The sequence below is a fragment of the Anas platyrhynchos genome, chromosome 11, assembly GCF_047663525.1.
Source record: "Anas platyrhynchos isolate ZD024472 breed Pekin duck chromosome 11, IASCAAS_PekinDuck_T2T, whole genome shotgun sequence".
In the NCBI taxonomy this organism is placed as follows: Eukaryota; Metazoa; Chordata; class Aves; order Anseriformes; family Anatidae; genus Anas; species Anas platyrhynchos.
The window spans coordinates 13,775,184-13,801,293 of record NC_092597.1 but is presented as its reverse complement, the minus strand read 5'-3'; the positions used below and the strand labels follow the sequence as shown (position 1 = coordinate 13,801,293).

Genomic DNA, 26,110 nt, shown 5'->3' with positions numbered 1-26,110 from the left:
TTGTGTTAACAATATTCAAAGCATCAACTAGGTTATTGGCTTCTTGCAAACAGAAGAAAATTACTTTCATTAGTTAAAAACCATATATGAAGATGTTAATATAACTGTGCACAAATGCAGGTGTATCTTTATCTTAAACAGATAAAAATTTACCATGGTTCTTCCAACTTGGTAATTGTCTGGATTGAGTTTTATTTTCCTGAAGAAATCATGGATATTGTGCTTAGATGGGCTGATTCCTTGTGGCAGAAGGACATGAAAATGGTTCACAAAATCCTGAGGAAAAAAAAAAAAAACCAAGATTGGATTAAATGGGATGGGTACTGCTGTGTCACCTTTTTGCATAAGCAGCTTGGATTTGCTCCACTGGCCACATGAAAAAGGATCTGTCAAGGAGCAGAAGGACAGATAGCATTTTACGGACTGGAAAACACTGAGTTTCCTCCATTTGTGGTTCAAAATTGCATGGAAAACACATCAAAGAAGAGGCCCAGGAACATTCAAATGTCATCCAGTGTGGGAGGAGAGACCCTGCACAATCTGCAGAGGTCATTTTGAGCAAAAATGCTACAAATCCTTAGGAATGGCCACTACAAAAGGGAGTTACCATAATCTGCAAGGCATCACAAGGAAGAGGTTGCTTCAATCACTGTTGCTGTGAGAACTCAGAGAGCAGAGGTATCAGACGAGTGATCCTCCCAAGTAAGGTTGGGATTCATTCTTATGGCAAAAAAAAAACCACCCTAAGCAGTCCTCCGTTCTTAACAGCTGCTGCACGGACATGACATCTGGCCGAAAGCAGCTGCCAGCAGGAAACAAATCAGCAACAGCAAATCATGAAAGAACTGACATGTGCACAAAAGCTGGCAAAAATATGGAAAAGAAAAAAAAAAAAAAAAAAAGAGAGAGAGAGAGAAGCTGGATAACTCCTGAGTGATTTAGAGGATCCCCATCAGCCTCCTGATGGGACGCAGCCAGTGGCAAAACAACAGGGAGAATGCTGCTCCCAAAGAAACAAAGGAAACGAGCACCGAAAAGCAGCTCAATGGCCAACGGTAGGCTTAAACATAAGAGAAGGGACTTTGTCATTTGTCTGGGTCACACTGAGGAGGTGTCTCCTACAAAACATTCATACAGCTTTTAACATTGATCTAAAGGAACCCATATCTTAACTCTTACATTTTGTTGACCTGGCCTGTTACAGCTCAGACAGGGATCAGCCATTATTAGTCTGAACTTCTCATTATCACTCTGAAGGGATATAGATTTGTCTAAGTGATTTTGCATACATTATGAAAAAATACTGCATGCATTATGAAAAAAATATTGCTTTTGTTCAAAAACCATGAAGTTATCTGCAGAAGGACTTGCAGCCTTTGGTCTAGAGCAGCTTGCAATAACTCAGGCGTAGCAAAACAGCCCACGACTACTCCCTTCCCAACGTCATCCAATTACATCCACTGCCTTGCACAAGCCATAAATTCATTACTTTGTAAAACACAAATATACTTACAAGCTAGCAACACTCAGACAACTGTGATAATGATGATAAAAGTGGTGAAAGACTGAAAATGTTTAGCCAACCTGGAAAGAGTATTTGCAGCTGTATCCTGACTGGCGAATCCGAACAGTCTCCAGCATGCCCGTGTACCGCAGCTGCCTGAGCACCAGGCTATCACTGAACCGCAGGGGCAGCTGGAAGGGAAAAAATATTTACAGCCAATATTTCCTTGAACTCCAAGCACTTGGTGAAACTTCTAAACATGCAAATGGGTCAATGGTTTCAGCACATGTAACACATCTGCATCACATGCACGTTGGCAACGATGTTGAGAGGGAATGTGGGTTTTCAGGAACCACACTAATACCACCACGGTTAAATCCTCTGTGTTTCCAAAGAGCCATCAGATGGAGACTTTCAAACATCTAATTAGACAGAAAGCTTCCGCAAAGGTTTTATGGATCTGCTGAACTGAGTAAGAAAGAACTCCTCAACAGCATAGCCAATGAGTAAGGTAAGATTGTGCGTAATGAAACAATCTGCTTGAATCTGCTCGAACAATTCTGCAGAAGCTACAAAAGCTTCTCCTTGTATTTTTAAATGTCTGGGTAAGACTCCAAAGGATTAATGTGAAAAAAAATTTGTTTCTACAACCTTGTTTTTAAATTAAGGATCCTTATCCCATGAGATAAATGACTTTCTACATCATATTTCTTGAATTTGGCTTCATCTTTGAATCAGCCTGAATAACATGGCTTATTCTGAAAAAAAATGTGCTTTTACAAATGATTAAAAAAAAAAAAAAGCATTAGAGCTCAGTAGGGGCACAAGTGAATTCATAAGTCTGTAAATTTCTATTACAGGTGGCAGAAGCTTCAGAGGAGTCAGAGATTGGTTTATTAAAGATTTTTCATCTAGGTGTTTCTATTACAAGAAAAGACAGTGCACTTTACCAAGAGTGATCCTACACCCAAGTGATAATGTCCATGCTTTCCATTACTAAGGCACAAATACCCTATAAATCCAACTTGATTTTGACTTTCATTTCTTTTTTTTTTCCTTCAATTAGACATTTACAAAATATTTTAAAAATTATTTTAAACAGGAGATCAGGAACTAAAGGCCAACTCTAGTCCATTTCACTATTTGCTTCCCAATCCTGTAGCTATGCTGCAGAAGGATCTCTGTTTCCAAAACCTCAAAACACTACAAGTTTGGGTTGTTATCTCCAAACAGTGAGAGAAGGAATCAGTTACGCATGAACAAACACCGAGAGCGGGTTTTGCAATCACATCCTTCACAGCAGTGATCTTACAGGTCAGAGTTTACCTTTTCAGCATTGGATCGAATGCACTTGACAAAATAAGGCTCTGCCTGGCCAAGAGTCTCCATCAGCTTGTTGAGCGATGCCTGCAATAGAGGAGACATCTTCAGTTGGGAAACAGAGAAGGGAACATAAAGAATAATGAAACACCAGGGACTTATGTCAGAAAACAAAACTATGAACAAACGATGAGTAAACCAGGCAGATAGGAAACTGTTCCCTGAAACAAGCATCTCAGATATGCTACAACTTGGCTGCTTTTGTCTTTGTACCCAACAAATTAGCAACAGGGAAATACAACCCTGTTTGTTCAGGGTTCCTGCAGAAACCAGGACGGCACTCACAGCAGTACACTGTGCAGAAATGTATTTTGAGACTCCCAGTTTGACATTTCTGAATCTGCCACTGGATCCCAAAGTCACCTCCTGCTCCGCACCAGTAAGCCACATATAAGTATTGAGTGGGAGCTCCAAGATAATGACCGAACCCTTTTGTACCCAATGGTTGCTGATGTCTTTAAAAGACAAAGAGAATTTTCAGCTGTCAAAAATTATTCCGCTTTTTAATTCTGAGAACATCATCACTGGCCTAGAAAGAAATTCTCTTAATGATAGTTCTGGAACAGGAAGATGACCTGACTGCTTGCCGAATAACTGCTTTCTAGAGCGTGCCTGATTGAACTCCCATTCTATCAAATAACTGGATTTATATAGATTTTTAAAGTTGCAAATCCTAAAAACTTCATAGGCTGCTTTGACATGAAAGTAGTTTCAAAGCTGGCATATTCCTGGCCATACTTGTCTGCTGAAAAATACAGCTGTGATCACTGAGAATCGAGGTTTTGCCAGCTTCCCATTTCTGACACTGAGATTTCATGGCATTTTCATTTCCCTTAATTTCTGTGCAATTATTAAAAGCGTAGACCATGAAAATGAATTGGTATTGGCATCACTGCTACATACAACTCCTTCAGTGGGATGGCATCCCAAGTTACGCCTCCGACTTGCAAAAACGCAACAAAGCACAAGCTCTCCGAAATAACAACACATTGACCGCCTTAGATCAGAGCACACACAGTCACTGAGTCATTCTGCGGCTGGACCGACTCCTTGACTGCATTCTGCAGTTTATTTTTTTTATGTGCTCTGTAAATGCTTTGGATGTCTCTAATTGCCGAGCACTTTACTGATGTGGTATTAATAACGTGCTCCAGAGTTGATTACTCACGGCAATGACCCGATTTTAATAGCGTCTAAAACTCAGTTATTTACAGGGTATTCTGTTGTGTGTTTACTATATGCAGCTACAAATTTATGAATATACATGGTCATAAACCTGTGTGCACAAGTGCATAATATTAGCAAGACGCACGTTGTCTAAAGACTGGCTTGCAGAAAGCCTTTTATTCTACTTCTGATCATTTTAAAGCCACCTTTATGGGAAGCCTTTCATGTTAATAAATGTTTGTCTGCATGCGGCATCTGGGGAAGAGGAACTGGCGAAGCACACACATGTGGTGCAGCTGAGCCCCCGGTGATGCCAAACACCAAACAGCCCCCTCGCTCCCATCCCGGGGAGGCTGCGATGCCGCAGACCTCAGCGGGTGGGCGCGTTCCCGGATTTCTGCCTGTGGGTGTCTTTTGCGGAAGGTAGATTGGAAAAAAATAAATAATCAATTTCTATTAAGCAATAACCAGCAGCGACGTACACGGGTGGTGCTGGGAATTGCAGCAGAGCGCGGTGTTTCCATCCCATCAGCAGCCACTGCTGCACCGTGCGTGGCAGATGGTCCCCCCACCGCATGCCCCCCGCCACCATCTGGCCTGCCCCGAGCACCGGGAATCCGTAAGGCACAGGCAGGGTCCCCGGATTAACTCCCTGCCCTGCTCCTTTGTCCACTGCCTGCAAAACCTCCCCAGCTCACGTTGTCGCACCACTGGGACTCAGCCTCGCAGGGTGTGATTTGTCATTTCTGCATCGCCCTGAGCAAGGGCAGCCTCCTTTTGCCAGGGAAAAAAACACCTGAAAGGCGGGTAACGGGGAAGCCTGTACAAATCCCTGTCCTTCCATTTATTTATTCATGTATTTATTTTACCAAGAAAGCCATCACAGCGTCCACTAAATACAGGCAGCAGTGACTCAGAGCTATTTTGCCTATAGAGCAGCGTAACTTAAGGCATGGTTAAAATCAATACGAGACAGAGCAGCTGCAAGCTCCCTGTCCAGGCATTAGCCACAAGGCAGCATTTATCTGAAAAACAAAACAAAACAAAAACCCCATGATAGGAAACATTTGTATTTCCTGTCTGTGACCCAGTTGCATGCTCTGCAATTTTATTAGCGTGCTCTTGATAAAAAGCTATGTGGCAGGCTTGCACCAGGCTGGTCTCTAGAGAAAATACTTCTCCCTTACGAGTGTTAAATGAAATTAGGGCTGGAGCGCCCGGCATTTTTCTAAAAGGAGAAGCAGGCAGTAACACCAGAAGCCAGGATGCTGCCTCTGACTTAAATATGGTTTCATTCATTTAAATAAAAGAGGATGTGTTGTAGGCACAGCTCCTACGTTGTCAAGTCACTGCTGGGGAACGTCAGAATGCATATTTGCTATTTGAAGGCTCTGCTTTGCTGCACAGGGGAAGGGGGGAATCTTCACGGTGTTCAGAGCTCTGTCATTTTTATGTGCTAGAAAATATACAGGAATCTCAGTCCTGCACCCTGGTGCTTTTCCACATCTCCTTGGAACGACAAATGGGTTTCAGGAAGACATCCTCACTTCAGCTCCCCCATGTACATGTATGTATTAATTATGTATGACTTAAACTCTGCAGACATTTATTTTAACCAGCATACCATTAGACTAGACTAAGCTTAATATATATATATACAGATGTGCATTCTGCATATTATATATACACAGATATACATACATACATACATATATATATTAAATTACTTAATCTTACCCAGATCTATGCATGGAGACTTTCTAAAAATGACTCACTTCTCAAAAAGAAAAAAAAGAGTAAAAAAAAAACAAGCCAGACTTCCTTAGAAAATGATTTTTAACTGAAATGCTGCTTTCTAATATTACCACATGCTCGTGCATGTGTCTTGTACCAATTTCCAAGCCCTGATGCACATTTCTGAGAATTATTTTAGCTGCAGCTATTCCCAGGGAAGGCTGGCTGGCGCACAGCACTGCCAACACAACAAATGCTGTATTGATCCTTCCTCTGAATTCCTCTGCGTGCCTTGAGATAATGCAGCAATATTTTGACCTTTCCGCACCTATTAAAATTCACATTCTGGCTGACTTGAAAACAGATTGAATTTCAGATGCTGAATGCGAGTAAAAGAACACTTTAAAATGTCATTGCAGATTTTTACTAGATTTCTAGATACAGCAGAGAAAACACCACAATGTGATTGCCTTGAGAGCAAGGCACCAGAGAAGAGGGCGTGCAAGCACACAGAGCTACATGCTACATGTATCAGTGTTTGGTCATGCATTTCACTAGGAGGGTACTTAAAAAATCACAGACATGGAGACCTGAATCAATCCACCTCAACACAAGGCTTTCCCTGCTGCTTTGCCCACTGATTTTACACAGATGTGACTGCCTTTCTCCCAGCCACCTTCTGCAGCAGATGAAATTCTGTTCTGCAGCTCAACTTCACGTCTCACCAATGCTGTCTTGGCACATCACCCCCCTGCTCATCACGACACCTGCCATAACCTGCTTCTCTTGATTTCTATCATTCAGACAAATGCAAGGCGCTGCACTCTATCCCAGCCTCCCCAAACCCCATCTTGAGCTGAATTAATGTCCTAAACAAATAGTGGTGAGGATGGGACCGCACTGTGCCTGCAGGTGCTCCTGTGGAGAGCCAGAGCAGGTATCTGCCTTTTATTCAAAACCACACAGGGTGCTGCATTACCTGGAACTGGGCACTGATGCTGGGTGGTTTCTTCTTCTTATGGAGATGGAGAAGGGATTTTGTAATGCGGTCGTGCAGTGTTAGGTTGGTCAAGTGCTTGAGAGATTTCACATCCAGCAGGTGCTGCAGAAGAGAGAGGCTTAGTTTGTTCTTTATAAATAAAACTAGACCTTACCGCCGTGCTATGCCCCCCTTCATACCCTCCGCAGGGCTTCCTTAGGGTAACCACCCTACCCTATTTCATCTCAATGGAAAACATCAAGATCAAGGAACAGCTGAAAACGCCTGCCCTATTTGGCCTCTGAGGACTTGCCAAGGGCATCTTTGACCATGTGAATTTTGGCTTTCCGACGCACTAATGTGCAGTTGTAGACAAACATAAATACATTGCTGGAAAGCTGACCCTTTGTTGATTATTTTCACGGTGTGTTAACAACAGTCTTGAATTGTGGCCACTGCAAATAATTCATCACACACATATAGAAAATGAGCCATCAGCAATAATTAGCAAGCCCGGGGGCTTCATTCCTGTGAACAGGAAACCATGGATGGAAACCACGTGCTTGCCAGCAGGGCATAAGCATCTCCTCTTTCAATAAGTGTGGGGGGATGAGAAAGTCCACGGGAGGACTGGGCTTGCTTGAAACGCACATTGTCCAAGAACTAGTGGAGAAGTTCACTTGAGTGAGCCAGAACCATGAAGGCATCAGCCCACAAAACCTACTGAAAACCTCTTTCCTTGTAACTGCTATGAAACAGTTGCTTCATCACACGCAGTTCATTCACTATTAATGAAGAGTTCATTTACTAACTGCTTCTGTGTCTCTCCCAGTGCAATCTGCATGTAGGAAAATAAAGCTAAATTTTGTTCCTTCTCGTCCTTTTGGGGAGGCAGAAATCAAAACTGAGAACAAAAGGCAGCCAGCATCAGTGCTTTGGGCTATCAGAAGACTGAGGTGGACTGAAAATTATTACATAACTGCACAATCTGCAATGTCAATCAAAGGAGTAAGAAGCATATCTGCCTGCGTAGAAGTTACATGGGTCTTAGTACAAGGATGCTCTGATCTGGGCTGCACCAAACCTGCCATGGCAATTTGTGCCGAACTGCTCTTTTTATCCAGAGATCATTTAGTAATGGGCAAGAGAGAAATTTTGGGCACATATTAGTCGCACTTGAAGCTGTAGCCTGCTTCATTCTGTCACTACACTGAGCCCTCTGCAAGTAAAATCCTTATGAGAAGCCAGGCAGTGACCACAAAAAACGTTATTCTTCCAGTTAAAACAGATTTCTCAGCTTTTCTTGTCTTACAATACAGTAAATGCAGCCAAAGTGGAGGGAACCTGAGAATTAGACAAGCTATTCAAAGATTATGGGGACTCTAAGTCACATACAGCATGCAGTCATGCTGTAGGGTAGGGTGGAAATTTTGAGATTTTTTTCAGACAAAACTGGGTAGGCCTCATGGCAATGACTTTGTCTATCAGGTACCAGCCATCTTGCATAACCTACTTGCTCATTTTAGAGATTTAATTATCAAATTTCCCCAGCATGTACATACTTCTCCCTCAGGAGGAGGAAAAAAGGAGCCTGAGCAGGTCAGAGAAAGGAGGGTGCGAGCGCTCACACAGTCCTCTCCCAGCAGAAATCAGAAATCCTTCAGTTTTACAGAAATTAAAGAACTCTGAACAGAGCAAAACAGCAGAGATGACGATGGTCCTGAAAGCAGCCACAGCCACCTTCCTTCCTTACACACACAGAAGCATCTCAACACTGTACATACAGCCTTAACCCGGGGACTGGCAAGGTCAAAACATTGCTTCTCTCTCACCTTTGGGAGACTGGGTTTGGCTTTGAAGTTCTTATTTCGCCTGGGGAGATAATAAATGGCTCAGATTAATCCACGTGTGCAATTGCAGAAGAGCGTGTATGGTTACCATTGTGGTATTGCAATAGGACGGCTCAACTTCTACCATTTAGAAATACTTTTTTTTTCTTTACTGTGGCATGGTACAAGCAATAACAGAAGATCCAGAAAAATACAAGTTTCTGAAACAGGACCTTCAAAATCCCCTTTAGAAACTCCTTCCTACAACCTGCACTGAAATGAGGTTCCTTCCGTAAGCTGCAAACTAGTTTTCTAAATTTATCTCCACAGCTTGGAGAGGAAGGCATTCAATTAAAGCAAACTGTTACATCAGGAACGATGGGCTGACTGGTAATTTGGGCAGAACAGGGAGTGGCATCGCAGAACAACTGACCACCCTGCTTTCTCATGCCGCACGTTACCTCCAGGCACCCTGGTGATGTTTTCTGAAACTTCTGATGAGGCTGTACCATGATTCATCAACATCATTTCCACAACTCATTTGTAATGGAAACTTTGATATCACGTTAAAAAATGTTACTGCATAACATCGCTGTTATCTCTTTAGACTGGTTTGACAAGAAGACTCATCCCTTCTCTTGCTTCCCTGTACCACTTTCCTGTGTCTGTCATTATAAATGGATGATAAGAAATGAATAAATCAGACGCATAAAACATACCAGGGTCACTCTGACCCAACAGTGTCCAAGTCCACTTGAAACTTGAATTTGTTGTTGTTTTGGCTATTTACATTCCCCTTATTACCCATACTACTCACTATATTCTAGAAATAAAGCCAAAATCCACTCATTTTGTACTAACATGAGAATCCCATGGGCCCTTTCCAGCAGCTTGCTGTTGGTTGTGTTCACGAATATCCCATCTTTGTCTAGGAAGGAGCTGGGGCTGGTGAGCCTGCTGTGCCGCATCCCCATCCGGCCGTTCCAGCCGACCGCGTAGGCATCCCTGAAACACCAAACAGGGCAGTCAGCAAAGGTTTAGGAATATATATTACAAAAGGTGATTCTACGACAGAATAAGGCTTTTGGAGCATTCACTTAATAACCACCACCATCTTCTAAAGTGGAAGATTATGAAAATTAACAACAATAGAAAATGACAGTCACTGATTTATTCTTTTCACCATTTGTTCACTCCCAAATGATGAGGTCGCGATGCCAGACGCAGCATGTGAAGTGACTGACTAGTTAAGCACTTTCCAAAACTCAAGTATTCATAAAAGGATCTATCTGTCAACAGGATAACTTCCCATCCTCTCTGCCAGAATGCTTGGCTCTGCAGATACTCCGGTGGCCCGATGAATACGAGACTATGACCTCTGCTTATCAGCCTTGCTGTCATTAATAGCATTCACTACTTTAGATTCTGCTGCTGCTGACCCTGTCTTTTCTAATTCATGCAGTCCTTTCACTATAAAAAGAAAAAGAAAATAGCATTTGCAATAAACTAATTATTCTCCACAAGCTGAGGATGTCAGTCTCAGCAGGATGGAGGGGTCGGCCCGGAATCGCTCAGTGGTACCCAACCATGAAACCATCACACCGCCCACTCACCCAGCTCGTTCCTCTCTGCCGTGGAACAGAGACATGCTGGTACCCAGGAACTGGGGTACCCTGGCAGCCCTGGCTCACAGCAGGACTAAAGGGGATGGCGAGAGGAACCAAATTCCCCCCTTGGAGGAAGGGAAAGCCTTGACAAAGCTTCATGTCAAGGAAAATAACTTCCAGGGTTGCGGCGGCCAAGAGGAGCCTCCCTCCAGTGCCTGGGGTTACAGAAAGCCTCTCCCTGGGCTGCAATACTTTGTTTGTTTTTGTAATTCTCTACCAGCCTTGCAGAAACTGTCACACCAAATAATGCTGTAAGCTGGTCTAAGGAGAGATGTGGGGTCTGCAAGACCACTAGAGATACAGGAATAGGAAGAGACCCAGCACATGGAGGACACCAGTAATGCAGCCTCAGTTTTCTGGTCATGAAGATGCTGATGGACACGGTGATTTAAATGAGGCCTCGGGCATCACTTCTGAGGTCTAGCAATGAAGCAGCTATTTGCCTTCAAGTCTTGTTTTGAAGGAAGGGGAAATATCATCAAGTGACACATGGAAAGAAGAAATTAAGCAGGTAAAGTTGTTAATTCAGCCAGTTCAAAGCCTATAGCCAGATCCTCGGAGCAATATAATATTAAAGTCCAAATCCCCTTATTACCTTGCCGCAGTGCTTTTAACATTCCTTCCTAGTTCCATTAAATCTTTATTTTGACATGTACTGCTATTAAAAGAAAGGATGAATCACAGCAAAGCAAACCTTTGACAGAGCACTCAAGGATCTTTTTTATTTTTTTTTCAGCATCCCATTCGATGGAAGGAAGGCCAGTGAGAAGCTTTAATCACCAAGCGATGTCTCCAGGCCACCTTCTTTACCTTCATAACTAAGGTCCCAAAGCCTCCCACTTGCAGGGGAAAAACATCACCAGTTGACCAATTCCCCTAAACTTCAATGGCCACTTTTGGGATCTACAACCTGTCATTAATTTGCGCCAACCATAACGTACTCTCTAGCTTAAGACAGGCCATGGTAATATAGACTCTGAATGAGGCTAAAAAAAGAAAATCCTAGGAATTCCCATGAAGTTTAAAAAAAACAGAGGAGAGAACAACCCTCTTTATTAAGGACACTTTGGGATGAATACATGCACATAGTGACCGGCACAGCTGTCTTGGTGCTTGGGAAGGCAACCATCTCACCGGGCAGAACCAACTGTTTCAAGGTGGACTGATCAACACCTGCTTCCCTGCACGCTGTGCAGACATCAAGGAACATAAAAAGGCTTCTGCTGCACAAAAACAGACAGCCCAAGAGTTTCTGGTTAGCGATGGCATGGCTTTCATTACTCGGTGGCCGTTGGAGGCACTTCCAAGGCATGCCGGCTCCCCGATGCTCTGCCGAGGCTTGGTTTCCTCCCGCTGCTGTCCCAGCATGTGTGAACCACACGGCCACTTTCTTCCAAGGAGATCAGAAGAGAGAGCAAGGCTCGCTAAGCCCTCCCCGTGACTTCCTGCATGATGTCATGCCTGAAATTTGCTTTTAGACGAGAGCCCGGGGCTATCCTGTGGGTTGGATGTACAAGGCAGACTTATCAGCCACCACATGATAATGAGATGGCTTTAAAAGAGGAGTCCTCTGCTTAATTTAGCTCCGTAAATCACTCACCAACTTATCTGTTGGGAAGTATTGGGAAGCTACAACTCTGCACTTCTGAAATGAGGGATAATCAATCAGCAGGGCTGTTAAAGTAAATCTCTCTTCTATAGGTGTTACCTTTATCTCTGTAGTTAGCTCCTCTTTTCTGACAAGTGCAATTTAAACAAAAAACCTACATTTACAAAGTGCAATTCACACCTCTTCAGATCAAAATTATCCACAATAAAAGGCATTAAAGTCACGTGCCTTCTCCAAAAGCCCATTCTGGATTTTAAAGGTATCACACATCACACTTTGGTTCGCAGTTTCAGATGGAAAGGGCACAGATGACGATTGGGGACTGGTCACTCGTGATGCCCAAGGCTTCATCGCCCAAGGATGCCAAGATTATGGCCCACACTGCTGAACCACCTCACCGGGAGAAACACAGGAGTTATGCCCTTAAAAATACATTTTCTGCCAGTCACTGCAAACGTGTCCATCAAAGGAATAAATGTCTGTCCTGACTATTGTTAGGATACAACTGCTGAGGATAAAGGAAGGAAGACACGGAAGGCACAGCAGTTGCTACCCTTGATCTTGACTGTTTAAGGGAACTTGTGGGCTGTACTGGCTTGTTTTAAGCCAAATAAATACAGCTGACCACAGACTGAACTCCACAGCGAGGAGTAAACAAATACATCCTCCTTGTTCCCTGGGACAGTAGGAGTTCCCCTGCCTTTACAAGATGTGCTATCAACAGCTCCAGATTAATTAAAATGTTTTGGGCTATGAAAATAGTGCCACACTGACAGGCCCTGAAGTTGGAGCTGTACAACCTGAAAAGCCCTGTCTTACTTCATAGACGTGATCCAAGCACCAACATCACATCTGAAGGCTTTCTTCCAATAAGCATCCTCCTTCAGACTGCTGTGCGAGAGATTGCAGCTAGAGAAACTGCAGAACGCCTCTTATCTACCCAAGATCTTCACAGCGACAGTTTCATGTTACATCACATTTAAGGATACCTGTGCAACCAGAGAAGCTAGAAAGAGAGAACATCATTTCTGGAGACAACAACCTTCTCTGCTTCAAATGCTGCCATACACTTGCTCTACGTAACCCAACGGATTAGAGCTGTAGCAGCACAAAAAACAAAAGGAGAGGTGGGAAAGACTGGCATAAGGAAAGACAAGGTAGTAATCTCCTTTCCACCAGAGGATGAGATTGTTTTTGAAAGCAGGATTTCTGCACAAAGCCATGAAGTGTCACAAATTTGCAGAGATGGACTGAATTCCTAAAAGATCACGTATCAGCTTTACAGCTACACATCCTCTACCAGCCTGCCTTGCTCCCTGTAGAAAAGGTGTTACTCTGCAGCAAGACGTTCCTGTCTGAATGGCTCAATCCTTTTAGGTAAAAACTTCACAGAAATAGAATCCTATTTGGCCACAAAATAATCCAACTTGTAGTGGTTTGAGAGTATTCAGTGCTCCTTCAGCAGGGTGCCGTGCATGATCAGCAGTATGCTGATCCACCTCTCTCAAAGGGAAGAAATTCAGGGAAATTCCGAGGACGTGTTCAAAAAAGCCAGACAATAAAAGGCCCTTTTGTTCCCCTAGATATTCTTGCTTTTCTGTGATTTCTATCTTGGCCATTTGACATTAAAGTAACTAAACCAGAGATTTCATAAGATATTTGGAGGATATTTTGTGTCACATGCATACAAAACAAACAATACACTGAGATGCAAGCACCATGGTGTTTGGTGAGCATCTTCTGGACTTGTTCTGTTCTTCTCATGAAACTCAGAGCAGCCATGAAGGCAGACCTGAGCAATCAAGATGCTCAATAAACTATTTCATTTTCTTTTTCCTTGATGTTGGCACATCCTTTTTTTTTTTTTTGCATGTTTCTTACCACTTCGTACATCAGACCCCCTACAACTTCTGCCTTGTGACTGAGGAAAGTTGCTTTCTGTGCCTGCTGTTAAGTCACATAAAGATATTTCGATATGACCACATAGCAGCACGAGAATGAAGAGAAGACAACATTAATAAACATGCTGGGAGAAACATTAATGCAGTCATTTGTAAAAACCGCTAGCGCTCTCCCATCTAACATTTCCATGCTGTGGCAATGTAAAAGCAAGAGACTTACCGCTGGGTCCTCTCGTTGATGGTATTGACTCCCTGGAGATCTGAGAGCGGTGTTCGTGGGCTTTTCCGAGTAATACCTAAAGCAGCACATCAAGAGAGAAGTTTCTACCTGGCTCTTCACCAGAATGCAATTAGCAGAGCCATAGCTTAGTGTTGACTACAGCGAGGAGGAGTATGTACGTGTCATGGCACATGCTGGGCATACAAACAAGGGTGCCAAGGATGCTGACATACCCTTCGTCTACTACATCGTACCTCTCTGCCCCCGAGTCATCATCCTTATGAGTAACACTGTTTGCTCAAGCGTATTGCTTTCCCTCCCACATACGCACCTCGTGTTAGGGACACGTTGTCCCAGACTGTAAGCAACAGGGGTGAAGGAAGCGCTGCTGTGACGCTGGGGACTGGCCACCCATTTCCTGCACGTCCAAAATACTCCTAAGCAGTAACACAGGGTCCCCAGTGCCCATGGGACAGCCTGGTTGCTTACACAGGCAAAATACCTGGCTATAAATAAGGTGCTTGGAGAAAGACAGGTATTCAGATCACTGCAGGGAAATGGTAATATTTTTCCTTGCATGCTTCTTCCCCTCTTGCAGATAAACGGGTATGGATGCGCACAGCAAGTCGTGCTGCATGAGGAGGTGTTAATGAGCTATACCCTTTGACAGGGGTAGTTTTAGAGCATCATACATAAGAAATAGCCAAGGAAGTCATCGTGCATGGTTACAGAAGCAGACATTTCATCTGTTACCTTCCCCAAAATGAAAATGTTTTGTAACCAAGCATTTACGATGACAGAAGGCAATTTTTGTAGAAAACAAAACACCTTTCAAGTCACTAAACTACAGATATTTAAAGACCCAATAAGCTTGGATTTGACAAGAAAACAGCCAAGCAATTTTTAAGTGTCTTGAAATCTCTGTTGTGAGACAGGAAACATTGTAGCACTCGTTTAAACACAAGAAAATTGTATATTCCTTTACCCTGACACTTCTCTAGTGGGACAAAACTGGAGAAAAAAAATACACAGAAAAGAAGTCTAAAATAGTTTGTAGCTGAATAGGAAGAAGCAATAGCATATTCCCTGCCCAGATCTATCATTTTTCTCTCTTACACAGCCCAGTTTCTGAGCTAAGAGTTGCCATAAGGATCTTTTCTGAGGCTGAAGACAGAAGTGAGCACACAGAGACTGGAGCCAGCCCCAGTCCACTCGTTACAGCCTGGTTCCCAAAGAGAAGCTGAGCTCCCAGCAAACCTCTGCATACAGCATCCCTCCAACAGGACACCTGCTGGCCTCTTCCACCTCCTCAGACATTATAATATGGAGCCTGAACACCAAAAAAAGAAAAAAGCTAACAGTACACTTGGTTAATGTTATGTCTAAAGGTGCAAGTGTCCAAATATCCTTGAAATCTCAGCGAAAAAAAATGGGACTGTGCTGCCACAGGCCATCTAAAGCTTCCCTTGCTCCAAGGCAGAAACAATTCCTGCTTAGGAGGTTTTGCAATCTCTAACTGAAGATTTTTCAAAAGCAGGCCAGATAATCTATTCTAGTGCTTAGCTATGCCTAGAGTTTAAAGCTCTCTTTGAAATCTCCATTGTTGCAATTTAAGCCATTTTTTCTGTTACATTACTCATCATCAGAGGTGCGTTCTTTTACCTCTTTCAAGACTTACATTTCTGTGGCACAAATTGCTTCTTTAGAGCACAGAAACCCAAGTACAAAGAAAAAAAGACAGAATAGTCAGAAATCTGCAATAATAAACCTTCAGACTTCTGTTTCTGGGGCCCAAGTCCAGAGAACTGCAATGCCAGCAGAGCAGCAGTGATTCTGCTAGACGTGGGTGGTTTCAGGCACTGTTTAGGTATCCGTCCTGCTCCTCTTTGAAGACTTTTCCACTATTTGCTGATTTTTTTTTCCCTCCTTAAAATACTGTCTTACTATTTTTTGCAGTTACCTTTACAACAGGAAAGCACCTAATGTCTGGCTGTGTTTATTTTATGTATAGCACACAGGCCTGGATGCTTGCCTGTTATTGCACAGAAGGCTCCTTTAACCTAAAGCACTTCACTTTGCTTGCAGTGTTTGGTGACCAGTTCTAGTAATCACAAACAGCGAGTTTTCACTGGTACTGCAAAATTTTTCTTTCCTTTTTGGAGCAAACTATGTCCCCTCCTTCATTCCTCACCAAAGAAATCCCTAAAACAAAAATCCCAAGCCATCATCCAACCAGGTCAGACCAAACTTATGAAGGCAAGGAAGCATCAAAATATCACTGCATCTGCACCTGGCATTGATCAGGAAAAGGGATTTGTTCTTTCAGACTTCCAGATAATAGCTGCATTAGAACTGCACTGTAGTTCTGCCAGCTTTGCACCTTAAGTGACTTTTTGATTAATAAAAGTTATGGTGCACAATGGTACAAGCTGGGTTAAAGAAGCTTGATTTCGACATACAACAAAAAGACTAAAATGTGCCACCCCTTGGTTCTCAAAAGCAGACCTAGAGTAGTCAGGCACTGGAACGAGTTGCCCAGAGAAGTGGTGGCATCACCGTCCCTGGGGATGTTCAAGGAAAGGTTGGACCTGGCGCTTAGGGACATAATAATATGGTGATATTGGTAGTAGGGTGATGGTCGGACCAGATGATCATGGAGGTCTCTTCCAACCTTTATGATTCTATGATTCTGTACATGCCAAAGCTAAATAAAAGTTGCCATACTCATGTAGCCCCTCTTCTGGGAAACAGAGAGGGCTTCCTGTGAATCAGATGATTTTAATCAGATGATCTGTGTATGGCTTACAGGATTATGTAAAATTATTATGGGTTAATAAGTTGTACATACTAATACACTGCATGCCAAGGAACAATGGTGAGAGTAGAAGCAACTCATTCCCTGCACCCAGCTCAGATGCAGGATGATCAATTTTATGTTTCAGGAAAAAATTATTCCCATCTCCAAAAACTATTCCCTTTTTCTCAACTGCAGTTTCAGAAATACTGATTTGCCTAAGGGACGTTTTCACTGGGAAGAGCTTTGGACAATATCCAGTTTGCTCACTGCTCATGAGCAACAACCAGGATAGATGTGGTCTTGAACTGAGATGTCTAACCACTGGGCCTTATTCTTGAAGACAAGGACACAAAGACACCAGTGAAATGGCCAGTGTTGGGGGGGGGCAAGGCATGGGTAGATAAGAATGATTTCTCAAAGGAGAACATGAATTGCTTGTTTGTCAGGTCAACTGCTCTTGGCCAATTCACAAAACCATGGCAACATTGCTTGTGGATCCATGCCTTGTTTTCGTTTGAGGGACCTATATCACAAACTGCATGGACTATTAGACTAGCCCATAATGAACAAGGTTTTAGAGTAGTGAACTCAACAGCCATATACATATGACTTCCCTGCCTCACATTAAGACTGTGTTTCAAAGTAGCTCTGTATGAATCCCCCCTTTACTCCCAAGCAAACTGCAAATTAAGAAACAACAACAAAAAAGACAGATTTCCTATACTGCTGAGCTAACCTACACATCTTTACCTGCAATTAAAATCGCTCAATTGACAATTGCCTTCAGTAAGGACACTTAGCACAATGCTACTTCAGAAAATCTATTGCTATGTTTGCTCCATTGCTTTGTATTTCCTTGTGGTAATAAAAGCAACAGTGGGAAGTTGCAGGAAAAATAACATGGGTAGACAAAAGTCTAAATTAAGAATTAGCATTCTTCCTCTGCTCCCTGAGTGCTGCAGGAAGCAGAAAAGAGAAACCTGATCTGAAGTTTCTCGCAAGAAATTGTACATTTGTGGAGAATTAACATGCAACTGCTGTACTTACCATGCTCATTTCTGCAGAAACAAACCATAAAATTTTGCATTCGCGCCTAAGTTGCAATGATGGCAAAGTTAGGAACTTGGGCAGAGAATTTGCCCTTGACTGCATATAGCAATGCTGCATTTCTGTAAGCTTTGGTATGCAAAATAATGGAAGATAATAATGGCACAAAATCATACATCTAAAGCTGCAAGCACAAAATAATACATCCATACATATATATACACACATACTTCTGAAGGTTCACCTGTAGGTTTTTGCATCACTGAAAGCAGTGAGGCCACTCCTAAAACTACATCGTTTCCTATTCTCCAACAGGTAATTACAGGGTCTGCAGCTGGAAGTGGCCTCTCAAGTGATGCAGTGGCACCGTGCTCACGAGCAGCAGGACGTCCCTGCACGGCGTTACGCCGCTGACCAGCCCCATGAGGTTATGCTCAGACTCCCTTCTCCTCCCACCACACAAGTCCAGCCCTGGAAATTAGTAGCGCAGGCAGAAGTGTACGTGTTGTCATGCAGAACTAGTTTATTACGTGACAGAGGAGTGAGGAGGCAGAAATGGAGACCAAGTGCATCTTTACCTGCTCATTCTTTTTAACATTGCCAAATGCTCTATAAGTAATAGCCCTTGGAGACCATGTTGGTGCTTTCACAAACTATCATTATTTTTAGAGTCTGATGAAATTAATGGAGGTGCAATCGAGAAACAAATCAAACCAGAATGAGATCTGTCTGCAAGTCTGAAGTCAAATTCAGCTGCATCAAGCCACATGCAGAGATACTCCTACTGCATCTGCAGCTCTTTGGGCTTAATATCAGATGTGTGGTAACAACAGAACAAGAATACCCTGAGCTTCAGCATCCTGACTTAGGTCAGCAACAGGGTAAGCACTTAGCAAAACCACCCCATGTCTAAAAAGGCATGGGTTTGTGTTCTCCAAGCTCTGCCTAATAATTTCCAATGGGCTCAGAATTTCTTTTGGCAACCAGCAGGTTGTCCTGGAAGGCTTCTCAGGTGTTTTCACCCTTTCTCTGCCGAATGCACCTGGTTTCCATTTCCTGACGTGTGAGTGTGGTATCAGAGAGAAGGGCGGGATGTGGAGCCTTACTGTACTTCTCCTCCTTGCATCTCTGCAGAATCTCTAAGCTCCTCTGGTGAACTGGGTGATGGAGAAAGCTAAAACTATCCACACTTTTCAAAACCGCACATGGCACTGCATCATCATGCCCTTGGGAAGCAAAATAAAAACAAAAAAACGGAGAGAAGAGAAAGATTACGTAAGCAGAAATCAGGAGAGAGTGAAGAACAACGCTGCCAACTGCCCGAGGGACACGAGAGCTCGAGAGCCACACGCTTCTTGCGCCTGGATCAGAGCTTCCCTAAATTGCAGCAGTTCGGACCACATGCAGCGAGGACACAATTTAACTTCAGTTACCTTATGACACGGCAGCGGGGCGATGGGGCTGGATGGCATCCCAACTCCAGCACTCCCCAGCGCCGTACGGTCTTTATTAGCCAGAGCACAATAACTTCATAATTACTCCAAGATTATTTGGACATAAAATAAATGATTACACAAATCTTTGCTTTTATTAACTGCTATTCAAAATCCTTTCCGTGCCTCTGCCAGCTGTTAGCTGTAATTTCCTGCACAGATGCTCCCAGGCACAGCCACCTCAAATTCTCATTTCATCCCAGTTCTGGGCTTTGCTCGGATATTGACAAATAAAGGGAAAAAAGAAATTACTTGTATTAACAAGGATTCAGTATTCCTTAAGGGACATTGACTGGATTGAGGTGGGACTGTTTTTAAGGAGAAGACAGAAATAGTGATGGGTTGAGGCCAGCAGCTGGAAGAAACCATCTCTGGGAGGACTTTGGTGGCCCAGCTCCAGCCCCGTGTTGGAGGAGAGGTTACACAGGTGCCACTCTATGACCAGGCAGCACCTCTCCATCAGCATTCAATTAATTGATCAAGGCAGTCAGAACTCCCCGAGATACATCATGCTCCTGTGTGATGAGGTTACTGAGGAGTTACCTTGTGCCAGCACGTATGGAAGCATTTAAACCAACGCATTAAAACATCAGAAAGGACCGAGCTGAACTTTACAGAGGAACACTGTCAAGGGTCGTCCTTCTCCAGTAACACCCCTTCATCCTGCTCAGTGGAACCTCCACAATCATTTTTTGCAGATCATTTTAACTTCAGTTTAACGATCATTTTAACTTCAGTTACCTCATGACAAGGCAGCGGGGCGATGGGGCTGCATGGCATCCCAACTTCAGCAAAAAACAAATGGGAAAGCTCAGAGTCCCAATAGCCTGATTTATATGAACAGCACCAACTCTTCTAAGTTTTCACTAGAAAAAGTATTATTTTTTTTTTGCATAATAAATTCATAGTAATGATATAGCAGACCACAAAAAATTGTCAATCAGCCAAATTTCTTTCCTAAAAAGCTTGATAATGTTCCTTTCATCAAAGTTCATTAAAAACAAATCTACTTCCAATGTATAGTTCTTTTGGACTATCTCAATCCTCCCTGATAAATTAAATAATAATAATAACAACATCCAACTATGGAAAGAGTCCACCCTTCAGCTAATTGCATCTGGCCAGATCGAGGAATGGTTCATTTGCAGAGCGTCGGCAGCACCGTGAGAGCTATCTCTTGGGGAGAAGAAAGCTTGCAGTTATGCTGCTTTGCTGCTATTCGCCTCCAAGTTAACAGGGACAGTCACACAGTTGCTAAAAGCTGCACTACGAGAATATTAGGAGCACGAAAGAGAAAAAGGAGAGCCCCAAAAACACAGCGGGAAGCAAGTGCAGTCATCCCTGCAGCAGCACAGATCTCACAGCACTGCTTGGCACTGCTGGCACAGAGAAGATAACTGAAAGGCTGACAGAAAAAGAAAGCAGAGCAAATTTTGAAAAGCTGCTTATGCACAGGCTACAGATTTTTTTTCATGAAAATCCCCGCTGGGTATTGCAAGCATGACTCGGACAGGCCTTCAGACAGGTAGAAGCAGTGCAGATCAATTTGTGGTGAAGACAAAAGAATACAAAGAGGCTTGAAAAAAAGCAACATGCTTCAGACATTTTTCTGTTCATTAGTTACACCTGCCCGATGGATTGTAGCAGCAGCAGACAGGGCTTCAGAAACCAAGAGCTGGGCAGCACGCCTTTTAACAAATTACATAAAATTATAATGCGTGCCACACTTGCGTGGACGTACAAGGTTATTTGTGTGAGGTTCTTCTCAGCTAATCCACCATAATTTCAACAAAAGCTCCACATTCACAGGCACTCAGGCATTCAAATCAGGCTAATTAAAGCCAGTCAGGTTTGGTAAAAATAAAATAAACTTAAAACATATGCTGTCTTCAGTTGCCTGCATTTTCCAGAACAATTACCAGGTAATTTTAGTGCCAAGTGACTCTTTAATAATTTATAAATGCATTTTGCCGTAGGTGCCCTGTCCAAAACATCATGTTGTGGCTTTTCAGCATTATTTTGGGGAGCAGGAGGGTTAATAGTCCTAGATACTGGCCAAGCCTTCTGCTCAGCTACGTCTCCTGGAAAGCCTTTTGATTTGGGATGCTTCTGAAAGACAGGTGGGATTTTGTACCAGCTACATCCTCTGCAGAGACCCAGGCACTGTCACTGCCCCTGCTCAGCCATTGCTTGGAGGGGAAGCAGGAGATGTTCTCTGACAGATTAAGGTTTACCTCATCACAGGAATTAGCTTTAGGTAAAGTCTTGCCATTACTTCTGTCTATAGAATGGTGAATTTCCATGACACTTTCCCAATTCAGGAATTATTCAGTAACATCCTGCACGTGGGCAGAAATTCAGCATACAAATTGTTGGAGGATTATCAGGAAGTTTAATGTGAACCTAATCTATCCATCATTTTGAGGATTCTTGTTTTTTTGTTTTTTTTTTCTTTCTGCCTTTTTAACTTTTAAAAATAGAGGCTTTGAAGTAAAAAGTGGGGCAATGACACTTGAAAGTGGTCCAAATGATCTAAGACAGATAAAACAGCAGCACTGTGTGCCAGAAAAAGCTTGAAATTGTCTCAGCCATTACCGGGTACTGGTTAGTTGGAAAAAGAAGGTGGTGCAAGAACTGAGTTTTCCAAAATTGTCCGAAAACCTCCTGGACTCTGATTTATATCTATACATTGATCTATATAGATATAAGCAAGTCACTGCCACAAACTCAAGGCTGGGAAGGCAGAAAGCTGGCTATGGAGATGAGCACAGCAAGAGGCAGAGAAAGCAAAGCAGAGCTTGAAACCAGCAGGGGAAGAGCTCTTACTTTCAGAGCCTGAACATATATATATATTTTTTATTTTTTTATTTCCTCAAACAGCTTGCTGTAGCTCAGCCTGGGATTTGTGAAAGATTAAGAGGTGATGCTAGGAAAATGCAAATTGAGATTTTCAGAGCCAACTCATTTAAGCGGCCTTTCTCCAGTGCCAATGAGAAGCTTCAAGAAAGCTCCAATGCACAGGGAGGCTGCAGTATGAAACGTCCCTGCCACCCTCCTTTTGGCATGGCAAAACACCGATGTCCAAGTGCTGCCTTGATGTGCCAGGCAGACACAGGTTCATGAGAAATGTCCTTTCTCATTCCCCTCCAGAGTGGTTTGGGGGAGAGCTTCAATAGCTGAAAGCCGGTTTTGTCTCCTGCTGTTCTTGGTATTTGACCAAGAGGCTGGTATTATTCTCCCCAAACAAGAAAATTATTCTTCCTGCTTGCACAGCTTCCCTATCTATGATTCTCGTCCCTTGGCTCTCCTGACGCACACCTCACCGCGTCTCAAACTGAAAATGAATGGGGCAGCTCTGTGCTTAATTTTAACTCAGCTGACGCTTTCCCTGCTGATGTTCTAATTTCATCATGAATTTCAAGCCCTCTTGTGCACGGAAATTAATAGTAATAGCTTGTACCCGTCTTTCCAAAATTGCTTTAATGCAGAGAAATGTTCTAAAAGCACAGCCAAGTATTGCCTGCCACAGCATGATGATGCACCGTTACTTTCCTTTAATTTAATGCCCCCATGTTCTGCATGAGGACGGATAGGTGGTTCTGCATGACTGCGAAGCAATGAATTTTGCTAGACAAGAGACACGCTCTCTTTCAGCTCAAAGGGTGAACAGCTTGAAAAACTCTAAAGAAGAATTACGTCCCATTTTCTCCCAGATGTAACCTTAACAGCTAAAGAACTCCTAACTAAAAAGAATTTGCTTTATTTGCTGAATATTTTTTATGCTTCTGTTTGAATCTTTCTGGATTTCCTATGCATGCATCCTACAAAAAAAAGAAAAGTTGGAGCAGCAGTAAAATTAATAACTTAGAGTGCTAAAATTCTACTGCAAACACGACTGTAAACATAACTTTTGGATATCAGCTATATAAACATTTCTGGTAGTCATTTTTAACTCCTGGTAAGTCAGTCTGGCAATTTAAAATATTGCAGAAACATATTAGATCCGTGCTGCTGGTGGAAAACATACACTAGAGTCAGGAAATTGGCACACTTACCAGTTTTCTTCTCAATGTATCGTTTCCCAGCCTCCCTAAAAGCAACCATTGCCCTGAAAAACGCCCGGAGGACTGCCCATCGGAACACAGCCACCGGGTCAATCCCTATCATTCCGCAGATAAAGGCATTTTTGCTGCTTCGCAGGAGAGCTACAATGTCTGGACGCATATGATCTGTGTTTTTCTCACGGAAATCCTAGGGAGAAAGAGAAACAAGGAGGAGAAAGGAGTGAAATAAAGAGTATCTGCAAGACACACTAAGGAACAGGACTACTGAGTCATGCTTTTATCTTTTTTTCTGCCTCCATATCAGACACTTCTTTATCTCCAGAGAATAAATGTTTTATTCCAAGGCACTTGGAACAACCTGAAGCATCTCAGAGATGATGCTTAAGTTTCTCATGTGTAATTATTGCACCGGAAGCATGATTACAGATTTGCAGTTGTAAATACTAATGCAGGTTCTTATACAAGTTCATCTTCCCACCAAAAATCCTTCTGCTAATAACTCAGTTGGCATGCAGGTAAATGGGGTCAACTTTGAAAACATTTGCATGGGATTTTAAAATTACCTGCATTACTGAGATGCAGGTAATGCATCTCATAATCTCAAAAATAATAAATAAGATGCATCACATAACCTCTATGCTCTAAGGCTAATGATGAAACAGTAAAAGACATTAGGTTCTCTAGATGAACCAAGCCCCAAAATGCTACCAAATACCAAATTTCAATGCATTGCTAGGGTGTAGCATCAGCCTGAGTGCGTGTCCTTAATTCTTCTCCAAAATACCAAGAGTTTGCAACATGGAAGAGAACAGGAAGACACAATCCTCACCACCACCCCACCTTCCCCTTGCATATTTTAGCCAAGCTTTTCACCAAACACTTCTTTCCCAAAGCTTGCTTCTTTTCTCTAGCCAAGTACTCTTCATAACATCTTTACAGAGCCTTTGGTGCTCTCCATCCCATAACAAGATGCTTTAAATGAAAGCAACCACTGGGGAACAGCTGGGTGACAGACCTTCACTCCATACTTGACTTTGCCTGCATAGTGTTTGATGATGAAAGCTGGCTCCATCACCGCTGGAAATTCAATGTAGGAGTTGCCTTCGTGTTGACGCTTAAACTTGTCCAGCAGAGTCTGGTTGGTAGCTTGAGGAAAGCTGGAAAGAATTAAAGAGGACAGCTGTAAACACAATGAAAGAACTTCACTTCTTCCTTGACCACAAATATTAAATAAAAATATTCCAAGCCTCCACTTCAGTGCTTGCAGATGCTAAACACACTGAGTGCTATTTTGTATGCTGTCAATGGTTATATACAAATACAAGATATACATGGTGTCTGAGGAACTCTTAATTGACTTAGTAGTGGTCTGAAATCACTTATAAAAGTATAAATAGGTATATATTTATTGAGTGATACTGCACTGTGCTCCCATTGCATGTAAATTCTTTGAGGTAGCTGCATGTATGTGAAGTTCAATGTTTCTGTCATTGGTTTTGAGACTTTGAACGCTAAGTCCTAGGTCTACGGGGAATTCATGTGTCAAGGAAATCCTGATCCATTTTACCTACAAATGCAACTTCAATTACAGGAGTTAGCCAGCTGACCCTGGCATAGGAAAGAGGAAGGAAAAAAGAGAGTGTGAGCCCAGCCTCTTGGTGACAGCAAGCCAATTCTTCATCCTCAAACATCATGTAAACCTGCAACATACGGGGGGGGGGGAGGGGGAATTCACAACACCTGAGTGTGTGATTCTCAGACGCATCCTTGATGTGCATCAAACCCTACAGAAGGACCATCCCTATGTAAAAGTGCCCTTGGTTCTCTCAGGCTTAAATTTAGGATTAAATTGACAAAGCCACCTTATAGCTGAATAGCAACATCCATACAGCTTTAGTGCATACGCTTGGATTCTCCATTCACTCTGTTTAACTTCAAACATTTTCATGTTGTTACCCGCCCAAGAGAGGGAGATAGAAGCAAAGCAAAGGCAGTCTTTGTCCTTCCCTCTAACAGAGGAGATTATTGAAATATAATTTTAATTATGATTTTGTCAGGGACTTAACTTGGCTTGATGATTTTTCACTGTTTTGTGTTACCACTCTGGAAACAAGAGACCTAAGAGGATAAATCAGCCCAGATGGCTAAGAGCATCCTTCTGAGGAAAATCACAAGAGGAGATACGACTCGAGGATAAACTCTTCCTAGGTGAAGATCAAACACCATTAGCAGAAACACCACTTTTGGATGTTTCCCCTCTACTAAGGCACAGCATTTCTTTGCCCTGCTCGTGTGGGACTCCGTGCAGGGCAATATCACCCCTGACTTGGGGGCAGGTTCAGCATCCCTCCCGGCTCCCACTTACTTGCTTTCCTCATCCAGCAGATGGAGCAGGCCTGTCGGCTTCTTGCTGATAAGGTTTATGCAGCCAGAGTTGTCTATGTAGTCGATGTTGTGCCAGCTAATCCCTTCTGCTCTGTATTCCTCCTACAAAGAAGCACAGTTAGATGTTACAATGATATTGGGTGCAAGTAAAAAAAAATCATAAGGCTAAAGGGTTTCAAAGAAAGTGACGCATCATTTAGCAAAACAAACTGCTCTTCCATTAATATGCCATCATTTTTTTCTGATGCAGAAGAAAACAGGACTGGAATGTCTGCACAACTTCAATCACAGGGAACTGCATGGCATTTTACAATTTTAGGTGCAGCAATCTTTA

At 42.8% G+C, this 26,110-nt stretch overlaps 1 protein-coding gene across 18 annotated transcripts in view; it reads right to left on the bottom strand.

Annotated features, from left to right (window-relative positions):
• Window positions 1–26,110, bottom strand: part of MYO9A (myosin IXA) — a 186,293-nt gene that overhangs the window by 30,380 nt on the left and 129,803 nt on the right. For 17 of the 18 annotated variants that reach the window (XM_027466498.3, XM_027466508.3, XM_027466503.3 and 14 more), the window contains 11 exons: window positions 25,757–25,878; window positions 24,407–24,548; window positions 23,383–23,578; window positions 18,941–19,060; window positions 13,991–14,066; window positions 9,455–9,598; window positions 8,597–8,636; window positions 6,765–6,887; window positions 2,831–2,911; window positions 1,585–1,695; window positions 154–276 (listed from right to left, as the gene is read on the bottom strand). In XM_027466498.3, the coding sequence (XP_027322299.3) occupies window positions 154–276; window positions 1,585–1,695; window positions 2,831–2,911; window positions 6,765–6,887; window positions 8,597–8,636; window positions 9,455–9,598; window positions 13,991–14,066; window positions 18,941–19,060; window positions 23,383–23,578; window positions 24,407–24,548; window positions 25,757–25,878 (1,278 nt within the window). The remainder of the gene's footprint in view (window positions 1–153; window positions 277–1,584; window positions 1,696–2,830; window positions 2,912–6,764; window positions 6,888–8,596; window positions 8,637–9,454; window positions 9,599–13,990; window positions 14,067–18,940; window positions 19,061–23,382; window positions 23,579–24,406; window positions 24,549–25,756; window positions 25,879–26,110) is intronic. The other variant, XM_027466511.3, reaches the window with a different exon arrangement.